Source organism: Sparus aurata, chromosome 23 (genome assembly GCF_900880675.1).
Source record: "Sparus aurata chromosome 23, fSpaAur1.1, whole genome shotgun sequence".
Classification (NCBI taxonomy): Eukaryota; Metazoa; Chordata; class Actinopteri; order Spariformes; family Sparidae; genus Sparus; species Sparus aurata.
In genome coordinates this window covers 3,330,736-3,349,022 of record NC_044209.1, presented here as the reverse complement: position 1 = coordinate 3,349,022, position 18,287 = coordinate 3,330,736, and the positions used below count along the sequence as shown (strand labels likewise).

Here is an 18,287-nt window from a genome sequence, read left to right as displayed (position 1 = left end):
CTGAACCTGTCCCCCTCTCATCTGCGTCTCTGCTCGAATGTAGTTCTTTCCTAAGCTGCAGGTTTACAAAAGTTAGCTATGAGGAGTCCTCCACTTTAGCTTTGTGTCATGAATACTCCATATTCTCTCATAGGCCTGCAGCAGCTAGTAAACAGTTAGCATGTAGCCACAGTGTGTTCTGATTCTCCGTCTTTTGTTTGTATTTTTTCAGGTAAAGTGGAACTTCAGGGGAAACGTATTGAAGTCGAGCACTCCGTCCCCAAAAAGCAAAGGTACTGAACAGTATTGAGCTCTGTATCCTGCCCCCCTCCCCCTTTCTCTGTGAACCCCCTTTCATGTGTTGCATCACCTTGTCCAGGCCTTTCTTTCATCAAATTAGAGCCGAACACAATTATTTATCTGGTTAATGGGTAGTAAGTACTGTTTTGAAACGTGCACATGTGCCCACATTGTGCTAAAAGCCCATTGGAGCCTACGTTCGGAGCAGTCGTAGCTAGTTTGGTTGTGCTTTTTGGTTTGGCTGTGTGGAGCCTCAACTTTGTCGGCCATTGCTGTGAAACTGAACTGGTGACAGCTAGCTGAAGCTGCCTGCCGTGCTGTGAGAAGCATTCTGGGCTTTCTCTTCAATTGAAAGTGCTGCTGCTGTTGGTTGAGGGAGGTCGGTAAACATGTACTGATACATTCTTTGTATCAAAATCACCAGCTCGTCCTACAGCCCAACAGCCTTTAATCTATCTACACTTTTTACTTATTTAACACGGTTTTGAAAGAAACTGGGAAATATGCATTTCATAAATGTGTTACCTGTGGTAGTTCCGTGGTCACGTTTGCAACTTTTAAACTCCGCGGAAGTGGAATTTATATCCCATTAATTGCGTGTGCACTATTTCCACGCATGTAGATTTATTGCACTAATTTAGTACTCCCCCCCTCCGTGTGTGTGTGTGTGTGTGTGTGTTTGCGTGCGTGTATGTGTGTGTGTGTACATATTTAGATCACATTCATCCCTAGCTAAAAAAAAAATAAAAATACTTCATTGAAGGAGTCACGTTTAATACTCTGAATAATGATATTGATGATGATAATATTAATAGTATTTTTTTGGCTTGTAAAATTGCTCCAGCCAAAATGTAAACGTTTAAGTTAATTCGATTAAACAGAGTCCTAATTGTTTATAAATGTTGAAGTAATTCAGCATAAATGTTCTGTTAAATTGTATTGATTTCTTGCAAATACTCAGCTGTGTATTTTGAGTTTATATGGATAATATTGTAAAAAATATTATATTGAGCTTTCGTGCTTTTGTAGCCAGCCGTGAAATAAGTAATAGGTAGAATTGGACAGTGGTGTAATTATCAGCGCATTAACAATCTATTTGGTTTGTTGCCATTCCAAAGAATTTTAATTGACAAAATTAACCTGTAGCTTCGACTGGAACATTTGCTCGGTCCAAAGGATAAACTGGGGTCCAGTGTAAATCAGCTGCTCAATGCTAGGAGCCTGACTTGACCTGCTTTTACAAGTATTATGGAACTCTATAGATCATCATTCATGCCTGTAACCTTTGGCACAGATACGCGGTGAGCAGTGAGCACAGTCCTCCATGTTCCGCCATTTGGCCACACGCGTGCGTAATATGTGTTTCCCTTGATCAAAAAGAATAGTGAACGGAGATTACATCCTATGGCTTCATCGTTGTCCTAAAAATAAACTGTGATATTTATTGTAATCAGTGTTCGTCGCTTTTTGTGCGAAAGTGACCAGATATTTGAATTTGACCTGGTTTGGGGCGCGCGCCCTGCGCCATGAGAGGAGGTTATGAAGAAGTGTTACAACATGGCTGTAGCGCAGAAATTCCTGCAGTGTGTGGATTCTGTAGGTTGCCAGCGATATACAGCGAGGCTGGATGTCAGTTATTGTCAGGCTACAGTAGCAGGTCACTCGCCCTGTTCAGAGAACCAACATGGCAGCAGGCTGTAATTTCTTCTAATCTCCCAGCGGGTCGGTAAATTATTCTGATGGCGCTGTGTTGGTCCGAAGTGTCCCACGCCTTCTCTGCGATAACCTTGAAGAGCAATAATGATAAAGATGACTTGTGAGAAGGGGGCCACCGTGAGCGAGCCGAGGCCTTCCGTGGCTCCATAACACGTGGTGCGTCCACGCAGAGTGGAGTCACTCCACGTCAGGCAGTGAGGGCAAAATGGCGAAGCTCTGAATGAAGCAGGATAACTGTACAGGCTGCTGATTTAACACTGAGTAGTTCCGGGTCTCCTGAGCGCCCGACTCACCCTGTGGTAGCACAAGTGGCTACTCCATCTGTGTGTGTGTTCTTGTGTGTTTCAAGATACAAACGGACGCAGCATGAGTGGGTTCATATGACGCAAACCAATTTTTGAAAGCCCAATCTTAAAATGGCCGTTCATATACTCAGTCAGCGAGAGCCCAATTATCAAAATTATGTCTGAAATGATCGTGCTTAAATATTGATGTCAACCAGCTGCCGAGCCACAGCATCTACATGTGTCAGTTTGAGTTCAGGGGAATTTCTTAAATTATTATGTAAATGTTTAAAATGTCTTAGCTGTGAAACAACAGTAGATGAGTTGCAGATTTTTTTAATGAACGTTTGCGCAAACAGACGATGTGATTTTTGACGATGTGTGCTTTTAGATTGAGTAGTTTAATAATTCTCAGTATTTAATGTCTTTCCGGTTCTTAACGAGCGCCTTCGTCACATATGAACGGTTTCCTCTTAATGTGACCGTGGTGTCATCACAGTCATGTAAGCAGGTGTATTGTTGCTGCTGTGTGTGCAAGACGGGTGGTACGTTGCCCTCTTGAAGTCACCATATTTCTGGTATTTGTTTAAAAAACACCAATGATGTTATATGGTCACATAAACGCCACAAAGTGGCTCTAATACCGTTTTTTTCTGATGTGGATCCTCAATGGAGGTGTGTGTTGGTGTGGGAGGGGTCGGCTATTCAATGGGAACAAACCCCTGTGTTGGAGGGGGGAGGGGGTAGTCCTGTAACGGGAAGTTCTAAGGTTCAATTCCTTCTCTCTGTTCTATAAGTGTTTGTGCGGAGCCCCTCACAGTCTACAGGGGGCGCCGCCCATGGCTGCTCCCTGACCCTTGGCCATATAGCGACATGTACGCTTTGTGTGTGTGTGTGTGTGTGTGTGTGTGTGCGCGCGCGTGCGTGCGTGCGTGTGTGTATCAAAAAATGTCCGCTGTAAAATGAAGATGGAAGGGATTTACATTTCAGAGACAGTCGTAATATTCATCACGAAGTTGATTGAAATGTGTGTCAGGCTGAGGTCAGCAAGAGTGGTAGAGGGGGAGAGGGAAGAGCTATGAGGAGAGCAGGAGTCGGGGGACTGAAGTGTGTGACTGGGGGTGGGGGAGTTTTTCAGAAAGGGAACATCCTCTCCGAACAGAAAAATGTATCGAATTCCTGGAGTGAGTGAGTGAGTGAGTGAGTGAGTGTAAAGCAAACCTACAACAGCAGAGATGCCTACCAAAAATCATTAAAAGCCCCCCACAGCTTAAGAATATAAATAACAGAAGGGGTAGACAAACAGGGCTCCCTTTAAACTGTCTGTCTGATGAGAGTGTGCCCTTTTTGATTTAATAGAAATGAGAAAATGCTGTCCAGTCTGTTGCAGTTATAAAGCATATGAAATACACTTTTTAGATTTTTTTAATATGCTTGGTCAGAGTTTTTGTGCCAAAGTACCCAGTGTTAATGTGGCACAACATACACTCACTGAAAAAAAATACTTAATTGTAAATCATTTTATATCCCATTTTACATTTGCAGAGTTTTCATTGGATTCTATTTGCTTTTGCTTTTTGTTTCTACAGTGATGCATGTTTGAATGCACTTACTCTGTGCTGTCAGTATGTGTGTATACTGCTAAGTGAATTGTTCTTTGAGAACAGGTATTTGCAGCAGAATGTAGGAATTGAAAATGACAGTGTTTGAGCTATGACATCAAACACAGTAATTATTATTATACAGTTTGATTCTAAAAGTGACTTTGTGAAAATGGGGCTCGGGTGTCCTCAGGATGTGCACTTTGCTCATCAATGTAATATCTTTATTTTTTTGTCTGTGTTTCCAGCTGAGCTGTTGTTGATATGATTTCCCCACTGAGCAGATGGACTGATGATGATAAGATAAATCAATGTCTTTTTTTAATAGAAACAAATCAGTGACATGGATGTTCCCTGACTGTAGCTGTTACACATTATGCTTCAGGCCTATTAGCATTGCCTGAAAACTATAGTTTTCTTGTTGAATTGTTTATATGTACCTGTGCTTGTGGCCTGATTCATAATGGCTACCCCTGTATAGAGACAATGAAAACAATAGCACAAAGCACCTGGACAGGAGCTGGACTGAGCAGCATTCGGATAGCCCTTTTTAACATGTCTACACACCTAATTTACTTTGTCTGCTTGATTCATCACATTCATGACTTTCGATAATTATTTATAAACATAGTTTTGAACCACCAATGATGTGTGATGTTTCAGTAGTGCGCTTTAGAAATGAATGGGTGTCAGACACTTCAGACCTGCTTTGAATGTTTTGTGATAGACGTTGACGATATTGTTTGCACAGCAGTGCCATCCCCAATCTGTTGGATTGGAGTTTTATAACACTGGAAGTCTGACAGGAGTTCACCTAATATCACAGTCTTGGCTAAAAAAATGATATAAAGCCGATTAGTTCCTACATATGTTATGTAGTGTGTAAAAGATGAAATGTTTTCTTTATTTCTTGTAATGGCAACGCTTTTTGATCATTTCTGTGAATCGCCTTAATCAAATATGCAATTAAGTATGTTGTAAAGTGTTGCTTCAATACTTGTTAATTATTACAATTATTTGAACACCATGCAGTGGGATCTGTGGGACCCCAAATGATGAGGACGTAAAACACAGTTTTAAAAACACATTTGTTGTGCATTGATCTGATCGAAGCCAAGGTAATGATTTTGTGGCTTGATTCTGGTTCTTTTTCTTCCCTCCCACCTACCAATCCATCAATCAATCAAAGATCATCACACACCAGAGTAATGCCACTTGGTTTAGTGAGTCATTCCTTCTGTCCTCCCTCCATCATCTCCAGCCCATTAATCCCATAGATGTAGACAGCATTTCCACATAATCACACTTCTCTTCTCTTCTCTTCTCTTCTCTTCTCTTCTCTTCTCTTCTCTTCTCTTCTCTTCTCTTCTCTTCTCTTCTCTTCTCTTCGGCAGATATTGCTGCTTTTTCCTTTTTTTGTCAAATGTAATTTTTAAGCTTCTGTGGAATGATTTGCTTGTGTGTCTCCTTTGGGGGGTTTGGTTGTGTGCTAGTAGAGCTATAACATTTGAGGCATGTCAACATATCGACTGCCATCAGGATCTTTCTGGATTTTTATTGTTTTGTGTTTTTTATTATGAGTGTGCTTTGATGAAGCTAACTGGAAAACAAAAAAACATGGAGGACAGATGAAGAACTTCATACACTAACAAGATTTCTTTAAGTAGCCTACTAAATGGCATTATGTATTGTGATTGACAGTATAATCAGTATACTTCTTCAGTTTTTTCCAGCAATTGAGTGAAGCTACTGTATGTGTAACTTGCACTGAATTAAATATTTAAACCTAAGATGTACCATCACATCAAATGGCCAAACCGTAATACTGTGGACCTCATTTTATAGTAAAATAGTTTCCCATTTTGGAGATCTACAAAATCCTCTCATCCTCTGCAATAATAATAAAAGAAAAGCAAGTTGAGAGTGTGAAAACTGAGATCAGCTACGAGTCATCTACTCATTTTCTACAAGTCATCCAGAAACTTTCAGTGCTGCACTTGCAGATCAGTCTGGCAAGAAGTCTTTAACTTAAAAGCCGTGTTTAAAACTCATATGGCATCATATGATGTGTAGCTGTTCATTTTGTGATAATGACAATAGCAGTGTCTGGCTTGCACCGTCATCTTGGATTGTAGACGTAGTGAGGGCAGAGTGATTTTTCTTATTCTCACTGGATGGTTTCATTTGAAGGATTTCCTGAGGCTCCCAAAGAGGTCTGAATGCTTAACATATCATGAGAAAAGAAGAAGTCAGGGGCAAATCAGAAAAAAACAGATTTTTGATGAAGACAAATATTTTTCTCATATCTTATCCCTTTAAACATCCTACAACATCCTCTAATTTATCTCAGGACTCCCTGGGAGGTCAATAATAATACACACTTTTTTTTAGAATATGGTGTATTGATGGTTTGAGATAGAGCTAGGGAATACAACTAGAGCAGGCTTTGAACAGGTTGGAGTCATGCAGACGCTGAGTGTCACTGCAAGATGTAAGATCTGATCTGATCTGTGAGTAGTGGCCAGTGTAGGACCATGGTAGGCAAGTCAGTTCATTTCAGGGTAGAGGTATTAAATATGTTTTATATAGTGTAAGATAAAGCTTCACTGATGCTCACATCAGCTTGTAAGTGGTAAAGAAATGACTAGCTGAAGTAAGGAGGCATGCAAAATGACCAAGATCATATTTTTATCACAACATTTCTCAATTTTCCTGTTGACACTGCAGACCAGCTTTACAAGAAACATCATGTCATGTGGCTCACTGGAGTTCCGACCTGTGTGTTCTCACTTTTACTGCTCTATTTCCATTATGCACGTCCCCTGGACACTTATGTAGCACAGTTCCTATGTTCCTATTCCAAATCAGTTCAGACTTATGTGGCATTCAAACACAAACCTTGTTATTTTCTGTATTTTGGTAACAGCTTAACATCCAAATCACAAGTATAAAGGACTGGCATTGAAGTTAGAAAATTACCAAATCCTGATTTCTAACACCCCCCTCCCCCCAAGTCCCACATTAATTAATAATAACACATGCTTTTGCCGTACAGATACAGATGGTAGCTTTGCTGTACTTTATTCATTCCACCTTTTCTAAGTTTCTATGCAAATGCACAGCAAGTCTAAGTCAAGAAATGTCTCTAAATTAGCATTTATTGTCCCAACAAATGCTGCAGGAAGTGTCTTTTTGTCCACATCACAATCAGAATCTCTGGGGTGCCTTTCTCATGATTCATAACTGGTGACCTCACTTATCTGCAACCTGAGTTTAAGAACCTTATTTGACAGAAGTGGCAGTCATTCAGTTGTCTGTGAAAGCAACAAGTAAAAACACCAGTGATGCACTGCCATGCTGTTTTGTTAACATGCTCATTTGGTCTATTATACTGCCCCTCATTCTTCTTTTGGTTCATTTGCATGCCACCCTCGCTGACTTCCATTCACTCTTGCTCCTGTCTGATGGAGACTGTTGCTCCCATGTTGTTTTGGAGCATGAAGGTCAGAGTGGTCTGCACCCTCGGAGCTGGTGGTCATTCAGTGTGTTGCTCAAGGACACTTCAGCAGTGTGGATGCTTAAACGCTGGTTGTAAAGCCATAGAATCCTGATAATCTTATGAAGCATGTGAGTCAAACCTCAACAGCCTGGCCAGATTTGAACCACAGCATGTCTGCTGTTATTAGAGAGTGTTGAGAGTGACAGTATAAATATCCGTTCCAGATGATGTCCAGGATTTTCCCATAGCTGCCATTTGCATGATTTCATGACATCATTGTATCTTATTAATCTCTGCTCTATTACCAAAACGCTCTCCGAATGTGTTTGAACATACACTTTGACTGCAACATCAGGCTGATTCTCTCACATATTGTGCAGAAGGCATTTCTTCAGTTTCAATCGGTGGCCAAAGAAACCAGATTTTCTGTGTAATTTGTTCCAACTTACTAAAATGCACCAGACAGCAGCTTGGATGTATGTACGTCTTGTCATTTAAAGGAACTGGTCTGCAGCCATGTTGTAAGAATCACAAAAAAATCACAGTGTTGTAAGAGTTGGTCTTCCTACTCTTTGTCCCCTGAATCAGACTCTTTCTCAACACTTTTACTTGGCAGCTGGTTTTGTCTTCTTTCCTATTTTTTTCCTATTTCAGTTTGTATTTTGCAACCTTTTTGCAACTATTCTGTTCTGTTCTGTAGCTGTGTTCTTTATTTCTCTTTCTGTGCATCATGTAAAGTGTGTCGCAACTTTAAATGCACTAAAAACCCTTGCCCTGTGCCATGCCTGTGAGGAAGTGTGTGGCGTTCACACAGCAGCACACAGAGAGAAAGGCTCAGAGAAGTAGCAGCACGCCATGGCTAGTCTTCCTCTTCTCTCCTCTCCTCTCCTCTCCTCTCTCATGGCTGGTGAGGAGGAGGAGGGGACGATGGGCGGAGGGAGCAAGGGGGGTGCGACCAATCGTCTGGCAGCATTACCTGCGAGCATCGAGGGAGGTGGCTGCTCTGTGCAGACAGGAGAGGAACCCATAAGTCCTCCCTCCCTGCCTGCTTCTCTTAGCCACATGCATGCTCTGACTTTATCCTTCTCTTTCTCTCTTGTTTTCCCTCCCTTTCTCTCTCCCTCCCTTGGCATGCTGCCATGTTCTCTGCACCATTCCAGCGTTTTTGCAAGGGAGCCGAGAATAAGCAATAGAAAGAAAGGCAGGCAGGCAGACAGATGAGGGGATCCAGTGAGACTGAAACATAGATGCATGTGTTTTAAATTTGACGTCAGCTGAACTGCATTTCTCGAGCATCTTGGACAAACTGTTTCAGCGATAGCCGAGCTGTAATCTGATTAGACAGACTGCTGCTCCTCTGCATGTTTGTCTAGTGGCATGTCTGTGGTCAGTCACTGTATTCTGTGGTTTAGTTTTGTGTCCAGTATTTGCATTAAACCATCAATTGTCTCAGTTGTGAGATTCAGTGAATAGGACAGAGCGGATTGTTTCTTTCCAGCTGTGCTTTTCAGCTCCTACAGAACATCTTTGGTTTTCCACTGCAAACTGGCCAGGTTGTGCACAGAGAAGTGGCGCAATCAGCTCAAACAATAGTTTTGGATATTCTGAAGTCAGTCTTAAAACTCTTGAGTTATGAACCGCTCTGTCTATACTTGCTGTGAAGAGAAACTACACTGCACAAAATATGCAACAGAATTCACAGTCTCTGTCCTCTACAGAAGTGCTCTCTAAAATTGAGCTGAATTAAGCAGTCTGAGTTTGTTGAATCAAGAGAGTATCTTCATCCTGCATGCATCTTTATTGCCAGTATTTTTTCCAGGCAGTAAGGAAGTTAGCCTCTGTCATGGCTCAGCCAGGACACACAGTCTGTGAAAACATAAAGACAGACTTTGATCCTAAACAGACTATAACCTGACACAAAATTCCCTGCTCCTCACGTGAGGATTCAATGTTTTTTTTCTCATTAATGATAGTAGGATTATAGTGTAGGTCGAATTAGATAACCAATTTTACTACTACCATCACCTTGGGCTGTGGGAAATTGTAGCCAGCAGACAAATGTTTTTTTGAGAAAATAATCAACAGATAAATACTTGATACATGTAATCATAACCTGCAGTCCTAATGGTATTATTAATGGTATGGTAAAATGTAGTATTGAATTACTTGAGTGAAAATAGTTCTTCTACTTTCCTGGTTATTCGCAGCTACTTTATGCCTCCATTCCAGCTAATTTCTGAGGGGAATACAAGAGAGTTAAACTAATATGCATCATTATCTTACAGAACAATTATGCGTTGTTAGTTAGAGCACAGAGGTTATTTATTTTTTTTGCCTGTGTCTGTTTGGTCAGTTTGTCAGTAGAGTTACATAAAAACTACTGAACTGGTTTCCATGAAAATTGGATGGAGGATGGGTCCTAGCCCAGAATAGACCCCATTAAGTTTTGGTGCAGATTTGAACAAAGCGATCCAGGTGATTCCATTTTATCTCACTTTCTTTAACATTGCCAGATGGGGAGGTTTTTTTTTTTTATTTACATTATTATTAATTATATTGCAGGGATGTTGTTGAAAGAAAAAAATCTGATGTATTTAGCTGGATGGTATCCACATTTTATGCAGATCTGAATAAAAAAAAACAACAACTTTCTAATATAGATGAAAATGCCCAACATGCTAGCAGGTAGCTAGTTAAAATTTTGCTCCACCTTAACCAGCTGCAGCTTTACAATGTAACTCGTCTTAATCATCAACAATAATGAGACTCACACTAATGATAACAATAAACACAACAACAGTAATAAAACTCTTAGAGGGGCCATTCTCAAGTACATTTTGTTACTCATACCTATCTACTTTAATTAAAGTAAAGAAGTGAATGCAGATATTTTACTTGTAATGGAGTATTTTTAGAATTTGACTGAACTATGGAGGGTATTTTTGCACAGAATAGACAGTGTGGAGTCGTGTCAGTATCGGATTGGCTTTGAACAGGAGCAGTGGTTGAGCAAATCTGAGCCATAAAATGCTTTTGTTTCCTATGTTTATCTTGTTGGATTTGATTTAAGTTACATCACTTGTGATGGTCACTGCAATAGCTCTTTGTCTTTCATGTGCGGTCCGCAGTGACCTTTTGGCTTTGTGTCTTTTATTTGTCAATGTGCATGGACAGCCATGCTAGTTTGCCCTCTGGGGATGAATGAAGTTATCTAATCAAATCTAAAATGCATTTTCCTATTAACAAATGTCTGTTTTGCTGGGTCTACTTTAGGGCAACATTAAGCGTCAGTGCAGAGAGGAGTGTTGCATTCATACAGGACAAGGAAAAGAAGGAATGACTGTGGACATTTTGTGGTGTGAAGGTGTTGTACTTCCTAGTTGGGATTTTCTGTTCTGTCTCAAACTGGATCTCAGTGTTGACACTTTTATTCTTTCTGCATACAAAAAAAACTAGACCTTCCTGAGTTGTGTAATTTCATTATCCAAATGTTTCCAACAGTGTTCAAGCCAGAGAAATTTTACTCATTTGGTCACCTGCATCCAGGAGCGAGTCAGAGAGTGAGGAAGAAATCAGAGAAGGAGACTAACATTTATTGTTACTTATGTCTTTTTGTTTTATTATAATTGAGAGAACCCCAGCGGCAGACCATCCAAGTCTGAGAAAAAAACCTTGATGATGTCACAGTGCGGTCATTCAGGTTTGACTACATTTTCGTGATAGACAGCTGATGTTACAAACTGAGAGCGTAGAGCTCAAATGATTTAGAGTTAACCATGGAAGGTTTACTAAAAGATGCTGTCATGTTGCATTAAGTATCCACTGATTTTTGAGCTTGACCTATACCAGGGCCTAAAATTCAGGATATCGCCACCTCTGCTGCTACAATTTGAATTCACCAACTTTAAAAGAACCCTTTGTAAACCCATTCTTTAAGCAGTCGTTTCATTGCAAAGTGTTAGCTGCTTTTTTATAAACCTTTACAGTTGCTATTAAATAGTTTATGAAGCATTGTATTGTTTTTTGACAGTGAAATAACTATTAATCATTATTATCAGTAGTATAAGTTAACCTGTCATTAATGATGGTTAGTATAAAGTGTTGAAAATGTAGAAAATGTCTCCATTTGCAGATTAACTTAAAAAATGGTAGTTAGCGTTAGAAAAGGGCAGATGGTTAACCCTAATCACAGAAAAATTAGAAGGAAGAATGTGATAAGAAAGGCTCATGGTCCAGAAGCCAAAATAAGACACTAAGATGGTGTGAAAATGTTGAGAGAAATGACAACATCGAGGAGAAGGTGAAGGAGAGTGGATAGCAGAGACACATAGAGGCCTTATGTAGGTGAAGGGGTAAGTGAGTCCTGTCTCTTTAAGAAGACCTACTACCCCACCTCCCCCTCCTCCTTCTCCTCCTAACCCTCCTCCTCCTCTACGCCCCATCTTTCTGATTGTTTCTTCTCACTGGTTCAAACCATCTGTCCTCTCTCTCTCTCCATCTCTTACTCTCCCTCTGTGTCTCCTGCTCTTGTTTTTTCACCCTCATTCTGGCTGTCTCTTGCTCTTTCACTCTCTAAAAATAAATTGGGCACACACACATAGACACACACGCACGCACGCACACACACCTGGTGCGTGCATGCCACACCGTCACATACATGAGGAGCGATTAGCAGTGAAGGGGAAGAAGGAAAGACCAAGAAATGAAGAGAGAAAGGAGGGAGGGTTGTAGGGGGGTTGGGGCCCCAGGGGTTGGGTCTGCATGGTGGAAGGGGCCCCTTGTGTATATATATATATATGTATATGTGTGTGTGTGTGTATGTAAAGAAAATGTGTGCATGTACATGAAGGAGAGTCGCCTTGCGGCATATAGTAATGTTGTCCAGAGATACTGGAAGGTGTGCTTTTTTTGTGCACAATTAAGAGTTTTTAATGAATGAAGGCTCTTTTTTTGGTCAATTCTGGGTTTCAAAGATTAATCACCAAATGTCTAATACTTCTATACCATTCCCTTATTACAGTAGGAGTATATTGATAGAGAAAATGTTTTAGTGTTTGCGTTTATTCCTTGTTCATATTGCCAGTTCAGGCTCAAATATATGAAATCTGTCCCCTTTTCTTGAAAAATAGGCTGTTAACTGTTGAAACCTTTTAAATAAAAATCTCTACATTTTCTTTCAAATTTAAATCGTTCTGGGATTTAAAGTAAAATTGTGACTAATCAAACTATCTGCATGAAGTTCAATCACACCACATCTTCAGTGTCAATTGTCTATTTTCTTAGCCAAGTCTTGAAATACCTAAATGTACATTATAATGTCCCCATGGGTTTAACTCCTATTCCCTCACATTTTGAAAAGACTTATTTAACAAATCCTGTTGCATGAAAGTCAGTCAAAAATGTTCAGGAAAGCATGGATACACGCTTTTACCCTACAAACACCCCATTAATGACATGACTGTCAGTCTTTTCTCTATTGCGCCAGAATGACCTGTGTCGTAATTTATCGCTTTCATAGTCACTCCTCCCACATCTCTTTAGAAATTCCCATGTGTATAAACACATGATTTAGTAGTAAAAGGGGTATGGGCTCTACCATTTTCTTTTTGTTTAATTAAGGGATGCCATTAACAACTGAAAACAAAATAATTTCATCTGAACTTAATCCTAAAAATATTGATCCAATACTGATGCAGGTATCCATTAGCATGTTTGTGAAAAAGAAATGCTGGTCCTCTTTAAATTGGACTGTCACCTTTCACACAAAGCAAAACCAAAAAGACCTTTTGGGGATGCGAAAGAAACTGTTAATGCTAAAATCATTTTGAATAAAATACATTTTTGGGTCTCAAGTATATTCTTACAAAACCATTACCATGGGGATAGAGGAGGATAAAGCCTGACTGATAATTTAATATTTGACAATGCACCAACACTAACAAACCTGTTATCCATTTAATCCACTGACATTGTGCATTCATTGATAGTAGCATGAACATCTCATGGTCCTTCAGAGTCACTGTAATAAAAAACACATTTTTGAAGAAATCTGGTTTCATGGACTGAGTCTTACCTTCCGTGGACAGTGAACGTGAGGATTGAACAGGATACCTTGCCGTTATAGTGCTGTCTCCCTGTTTGACTTTTCATTACAGAAAAAAATTACAAATAGAATGGAGCGCACAAGATTTTAGATTTTAGATTTTAGAAACATTTTACTTTCATAGCTTTAATGCTAAAAGAGGGGTTAGCAACATTTTGTCCTATCATTCACTCTAGAGTACAATAGTAATATTAGTATGTTTTTTTTTCCGGAAACAACTAAAGGTTTTATCTGTGAAACATTCATGTTTTTCATTTTTCTCCATTTCATATTCATGGTGTGGTTAGGTTTTGGCATTTAACTAGTAGGAGTCCCTGGTGTGGCAATAAGGACATGATCCCTCACTGGCTTCCTGACCGCCAACATTTTGGAATTTCTTTTACACTAATCGTGCCAAAGGTCAACTAGCATTTTTCAGCTCTGAATTCAATAAGTAAATGTAAATAATGATTGTGATTACTCTTATGATTGAAGAGCCAGGTTTAGATAGAAACAAAGACCCTCACTTACTCAGAATTCTGACAAAGGTTATTGTCAGACTTTTCACTCACTTTTTAGCTTGAAGTGGTTTCAGTAAATGCAAATAGTATGTTGTGTATAATCATACGTTAAGAGATCATATTTTAGCAGGAAATGGGACACAAAAAAGAAAAAGATATCTGGTAAATGTAATTTATTTCTGTGCAGCATTGTAATCCAGGAGATGTGGTCGGGTGAGAAATGAGAAGGGACGAACCAGCCAAAAGTATAAACCAATTGGATATCAGTCACGAAGGGCAAGCAGTTTGATTGGATTGCACCAATAGAGGGGCGGGATTGTTTTAAAATTACTGATGCTTTCATTGGCTGGAGCTTTCATTTCACACTACAGGTACAGCAAGATTTAAGTAGTATGAAAAAGGAGATTTAAAGGGAAATAAATCGTTTGTTCATTGAGGGTGATAACTATTTTAACTAAAAAAGATGGTAGATGTTTATTCCCTGGCTGCTGTCAGATTCTGCTACCAGCCGTTTTCTTGTGATTGTTGGAAGTTTCAGCCAAATAGACCAAGAATCAGAGGCGTTTTCCTCTTGTGGAATCTGTTTACACAAGAAGACATTTGGAAAACTTTAGCTCAGGAGCTACACAAACATAACTCCAATCGTTTTTTGTCGTGAACACTGAGAAGAAATATGAAGACAAAAGGATTTTTTCAGCTGGCATAAATGTCGAGAGACTAAGACAACTTCAAGAACCAGATTTAGCATTTTTAGATTTTGTTTTTATGCATTATTTATACATAAATACTGAAAACAAATGTCTTTATTCCTGCTCCAAGATTTAGATTTTTTATTAATTTGGAGAAATGTGTTGTTTTAGTATTCATGTAATCTACTTGAACTTCACTTCCTTTCTGTTTATGGAAATAAATCTGAGTTAAACTTGTTGAGACATGTTTCTTCAGCGGGCCTGTTGTATTCACACAACTAGACAATGCTACACTTTACCTCTTTTAATCAAACTTTCTGGACCTAAATGGATTTAACAGAAAATAAACCACTGAATTGATGCAGAAATGTATTTACTTTAAAAATAATTGTTAAACTTGTTTCTTAACCCTCTTAAATAAACTGATTTTCTTTGTTGTTGAAAAATTAGGTGAATTAGGAAAACTAATCCCTGGTCAGAATTATAATTCTCATTCATCTCCTCTACAGTTTTCATTTATTCTTCCTGTTTTTGACCTTTCACCCTCTACCTCCCCCGGTCAGACCACCACAACATGGGTCTTACATTAGGATTCTCTGTGTGTATGTGTATGTGTATGTGTGTGTTCGTGGGAGGAAGGGGGGCATGCACCTTGGACCCAAATTCTTGACATTTTTTCAGCAGTAATGAGAAAGAAACTGGAGATTAAGGATCCTATAGAGAATGCATGCTTCTGATTCGCCAGGAGGCTTACCATACTGACCTCTGATTGGCTGAGAGGGGTTCTATAGTTGCTCTTTCCATATAGAACTTCCTGCCCCATCCTCTTCCTGGTTGCTGTGTGTGTGAGTGAGCAGTTAACTGCCAGCCTTCCAGCAATTTGTCTGTTTGACCCAGACTGTCTTTGTTTATTTTGCCTCTTGTGGTCTTGATCTCTTGAATTTCTTGATTGCAAGAAGTTCCTCCCATCATTACAGATGAAATCATCTTGATTCAGAAATAAAACCAAAGCAACCCAAAAATACTTTCAGAAGTGTTTTTTATGTGAATGCTTCTGACCCATTGTTTATCTTTGCATTCACTTTAAATTGAACACAGTGCCTTTTTTGAGTGTCAGTTTTTAGCCAACAGTCAGCTTTTCTCAACAACTGAGTTCTTCCTCCCAGCTCATCTTGCATTAACCTGCTAACAGGGACATTTGTAGTAAGAGTGAAGTCCGTAAAGGTTGAGTGTAACTTAAGATAAAGAATAAGTTTGTGTTGGTTCATCTGGTTTTGTAAAGCAATAACTGTTTGAGTTTGTATTTTGTGGATGCTTCCCTAATTTAAATTAATTTGTTATGATGGAGGGTGGTATTGGAATTAAGGAAACAATGAGTCTTTTGTTTCCCAAAAACAGATGCAAATGTACCAATAAATCAGTAGGATTTAATAAAACATAAATATACAAATACAAAATCTACATACATTCATTTGAACCTACCAAATAACACATCATAATGATCTTCATGCCTTCCATAAGCTTATCAAAGGGTATATAAACTACATTTCTGTATCATTTACACATTATTAAACTCTCATTTAAACTAGGCCATTGTTAGACTATAGAATGTGTAAGTCTGGTATAACCACCAGACAGGGGAATGTACCACACTAAGGCCATATCACAGTTAAATGATTAATTTTACATTTAATAGTACTTCACCAGTCAATCAGTAACACATTAATAAGCACAAACAGAGTCACACGATGGCAGAAGGGTACTGTACAACAGTAGTTTGAGTTTCTTCACCTAGTGTACCAGATGCACACTTTTAGGTGAGGGTAGAGAATAAAAAAAATATTGGTAGAGTCACTGATCCTGCTTTTCATTACAATACTAGAATTGAATTAAATTGCAATTGTGACACCCCTAGGATAGCATGGTCCAAAGACACTTATATGTCCTGACTTATAGTCCCTTGTGTGGATCAAGCTGTAAAAATGCTATATCCTACTTCCCATGATGAAACTCAGTGGCATGTTTCCGTCAGATCCTAATTGCCATAAGGAATTAAAGGTCCATGTCTTTTAAACTCCACACCCAAGTTCTTAACCAGAGATTTTCATCTAAAATGTCAAATCTCATGAGGTGGGAAGTAATTAAACACAAATAGCTACTTAATTTCTGTACTTAAGTAAATGTTTCAGGTATCTGTGCTTAAAGGTACAGTATTTACTTTCCTGACCATTTTTGTCTTTCCCTCCCTACATCTGAACACAAATATCTGAACATCTCCTCCTCACATTTTGGATTATTTTCATTTGGCGTCAATACACGCCGCCATCCCAGCATCACAAGACTGATATCAGCCTATCAGTGCACCTCATGCACAGCAGACGTAGCGAGACGTAACGGCGTAAGATGGAAACAGACAGAGAGGGAGACTGGAATGACAAGAAAAGGACTGTACTAAGAACACGCAGCATGGATGACACGTCCATGCTGCGTTGGATTTATATCCCCTTCTTTTTAAAAACATCACAGCTTTGCACAGAAATGGCCTTTAGTAGGATACTTGTACTTGTACTTGTAACTAATGAATGTTTGCGAAAAATTTAACATTACTAATATTCTGAAAAGAAGTAGTCATAAAGAGAAACATAAAATTGAGGAGTCTGCAGGAGCTGTCAGTCTGTGAAATAAAGTATATTTAGTTGCTTTGAAGCTTGAAAATCCATTCTCATGATTACAGAGATCGTACAGGACATAAAGACATCTATTCATTTTTATTGAAAATATGCAGCTTCTCATGATCCCCGTGCGTTTTCACTGGGTCACATGCTGTGGTGATCTCTTGCCTGACGGCTAAAATGGTCTAGCACTGAAGGATTATGGGTCTTTAGAATTGCAATTAAATATGTTTTGTGAGAGGTTTATAAAACAGCAATATTATCTATCAGTAAACATAGAGTAACCAAAATCATTTGCTATAATTGTTTGCCTCCATCTGAGGGTTCTCCTCAGAACATACACATTTTGACTGTTTGCTCATTGCTTTGATCTGAAAGAAGGAATGCTCCACATGGAAATATGTCTCACAAGAGATATCTACATGTTGTTCTTTACTCTGTGACTGGCAGCTAACACTGAACATGTTTCAGTAAAGATTAGCAGGAGATCTTGTAGATTAAATCAGTAGAATATGTTTCAATTTGAAAGGTGAGAATGGGAATAGAAGGTGTGGCTGAATGGATGTTTTTAGTGTTTTTAAAGTGGTACAACATCTATTTTACTGTTGTTTTTCCATGAAGATGGGGAACGTATAAGCAAATAAAAAAAAGGTTCCTTCAGTACATTGTGATGAGTATCATTGAGCTGCAGAATGCTCCCAACTTGCATGAGTAGAAAATGTTAGTCTCTTTAGACAAAATAATAGTCAAATAGCTGTAACGTTAGCAGGAGGTAACTTGTGTCTTTGCTCCACAAAATGCTTTGAGACTGGATTCTCTATATTTAGACACAGAATGATGTGTTTTTTTAGTCCAAAATGGACGTGTAGCATCTTGGTCTCTGTAGTTTCAGATGACTCACTATGTGTGGCTACTCTAACATGCTTCACCATGACCGTCTGCCT

At 39.1% G+C, this 18,287-nt stretch overlaps 1 protein-coding gene across 3 annotated transcripts in view; it reads left to right on the top strand.

Moving 5' to 3' along the window:
- The window catches only part of igf2bp1 (insulin-like growth factor 2 mRNA binding protein 1), a 63,080-nt gene that overhangs the window by 1,669 nt on the left and 43,124 nt on the right, over positions 1-18,287 (top strand). For all 3 annotated transcript variants that reach the window (XM_030407930.1, XM_030407929.1, XM_030407928.1), the window contains exon 2: positions 212-272. In XM_030407930.1, coding sequence (XP_030263790.1) covers positions 212-272 — 61 coding nt within the window. The remainder of the gene's footprint in view (positions 1-211; positions 273-18,287) is intronic.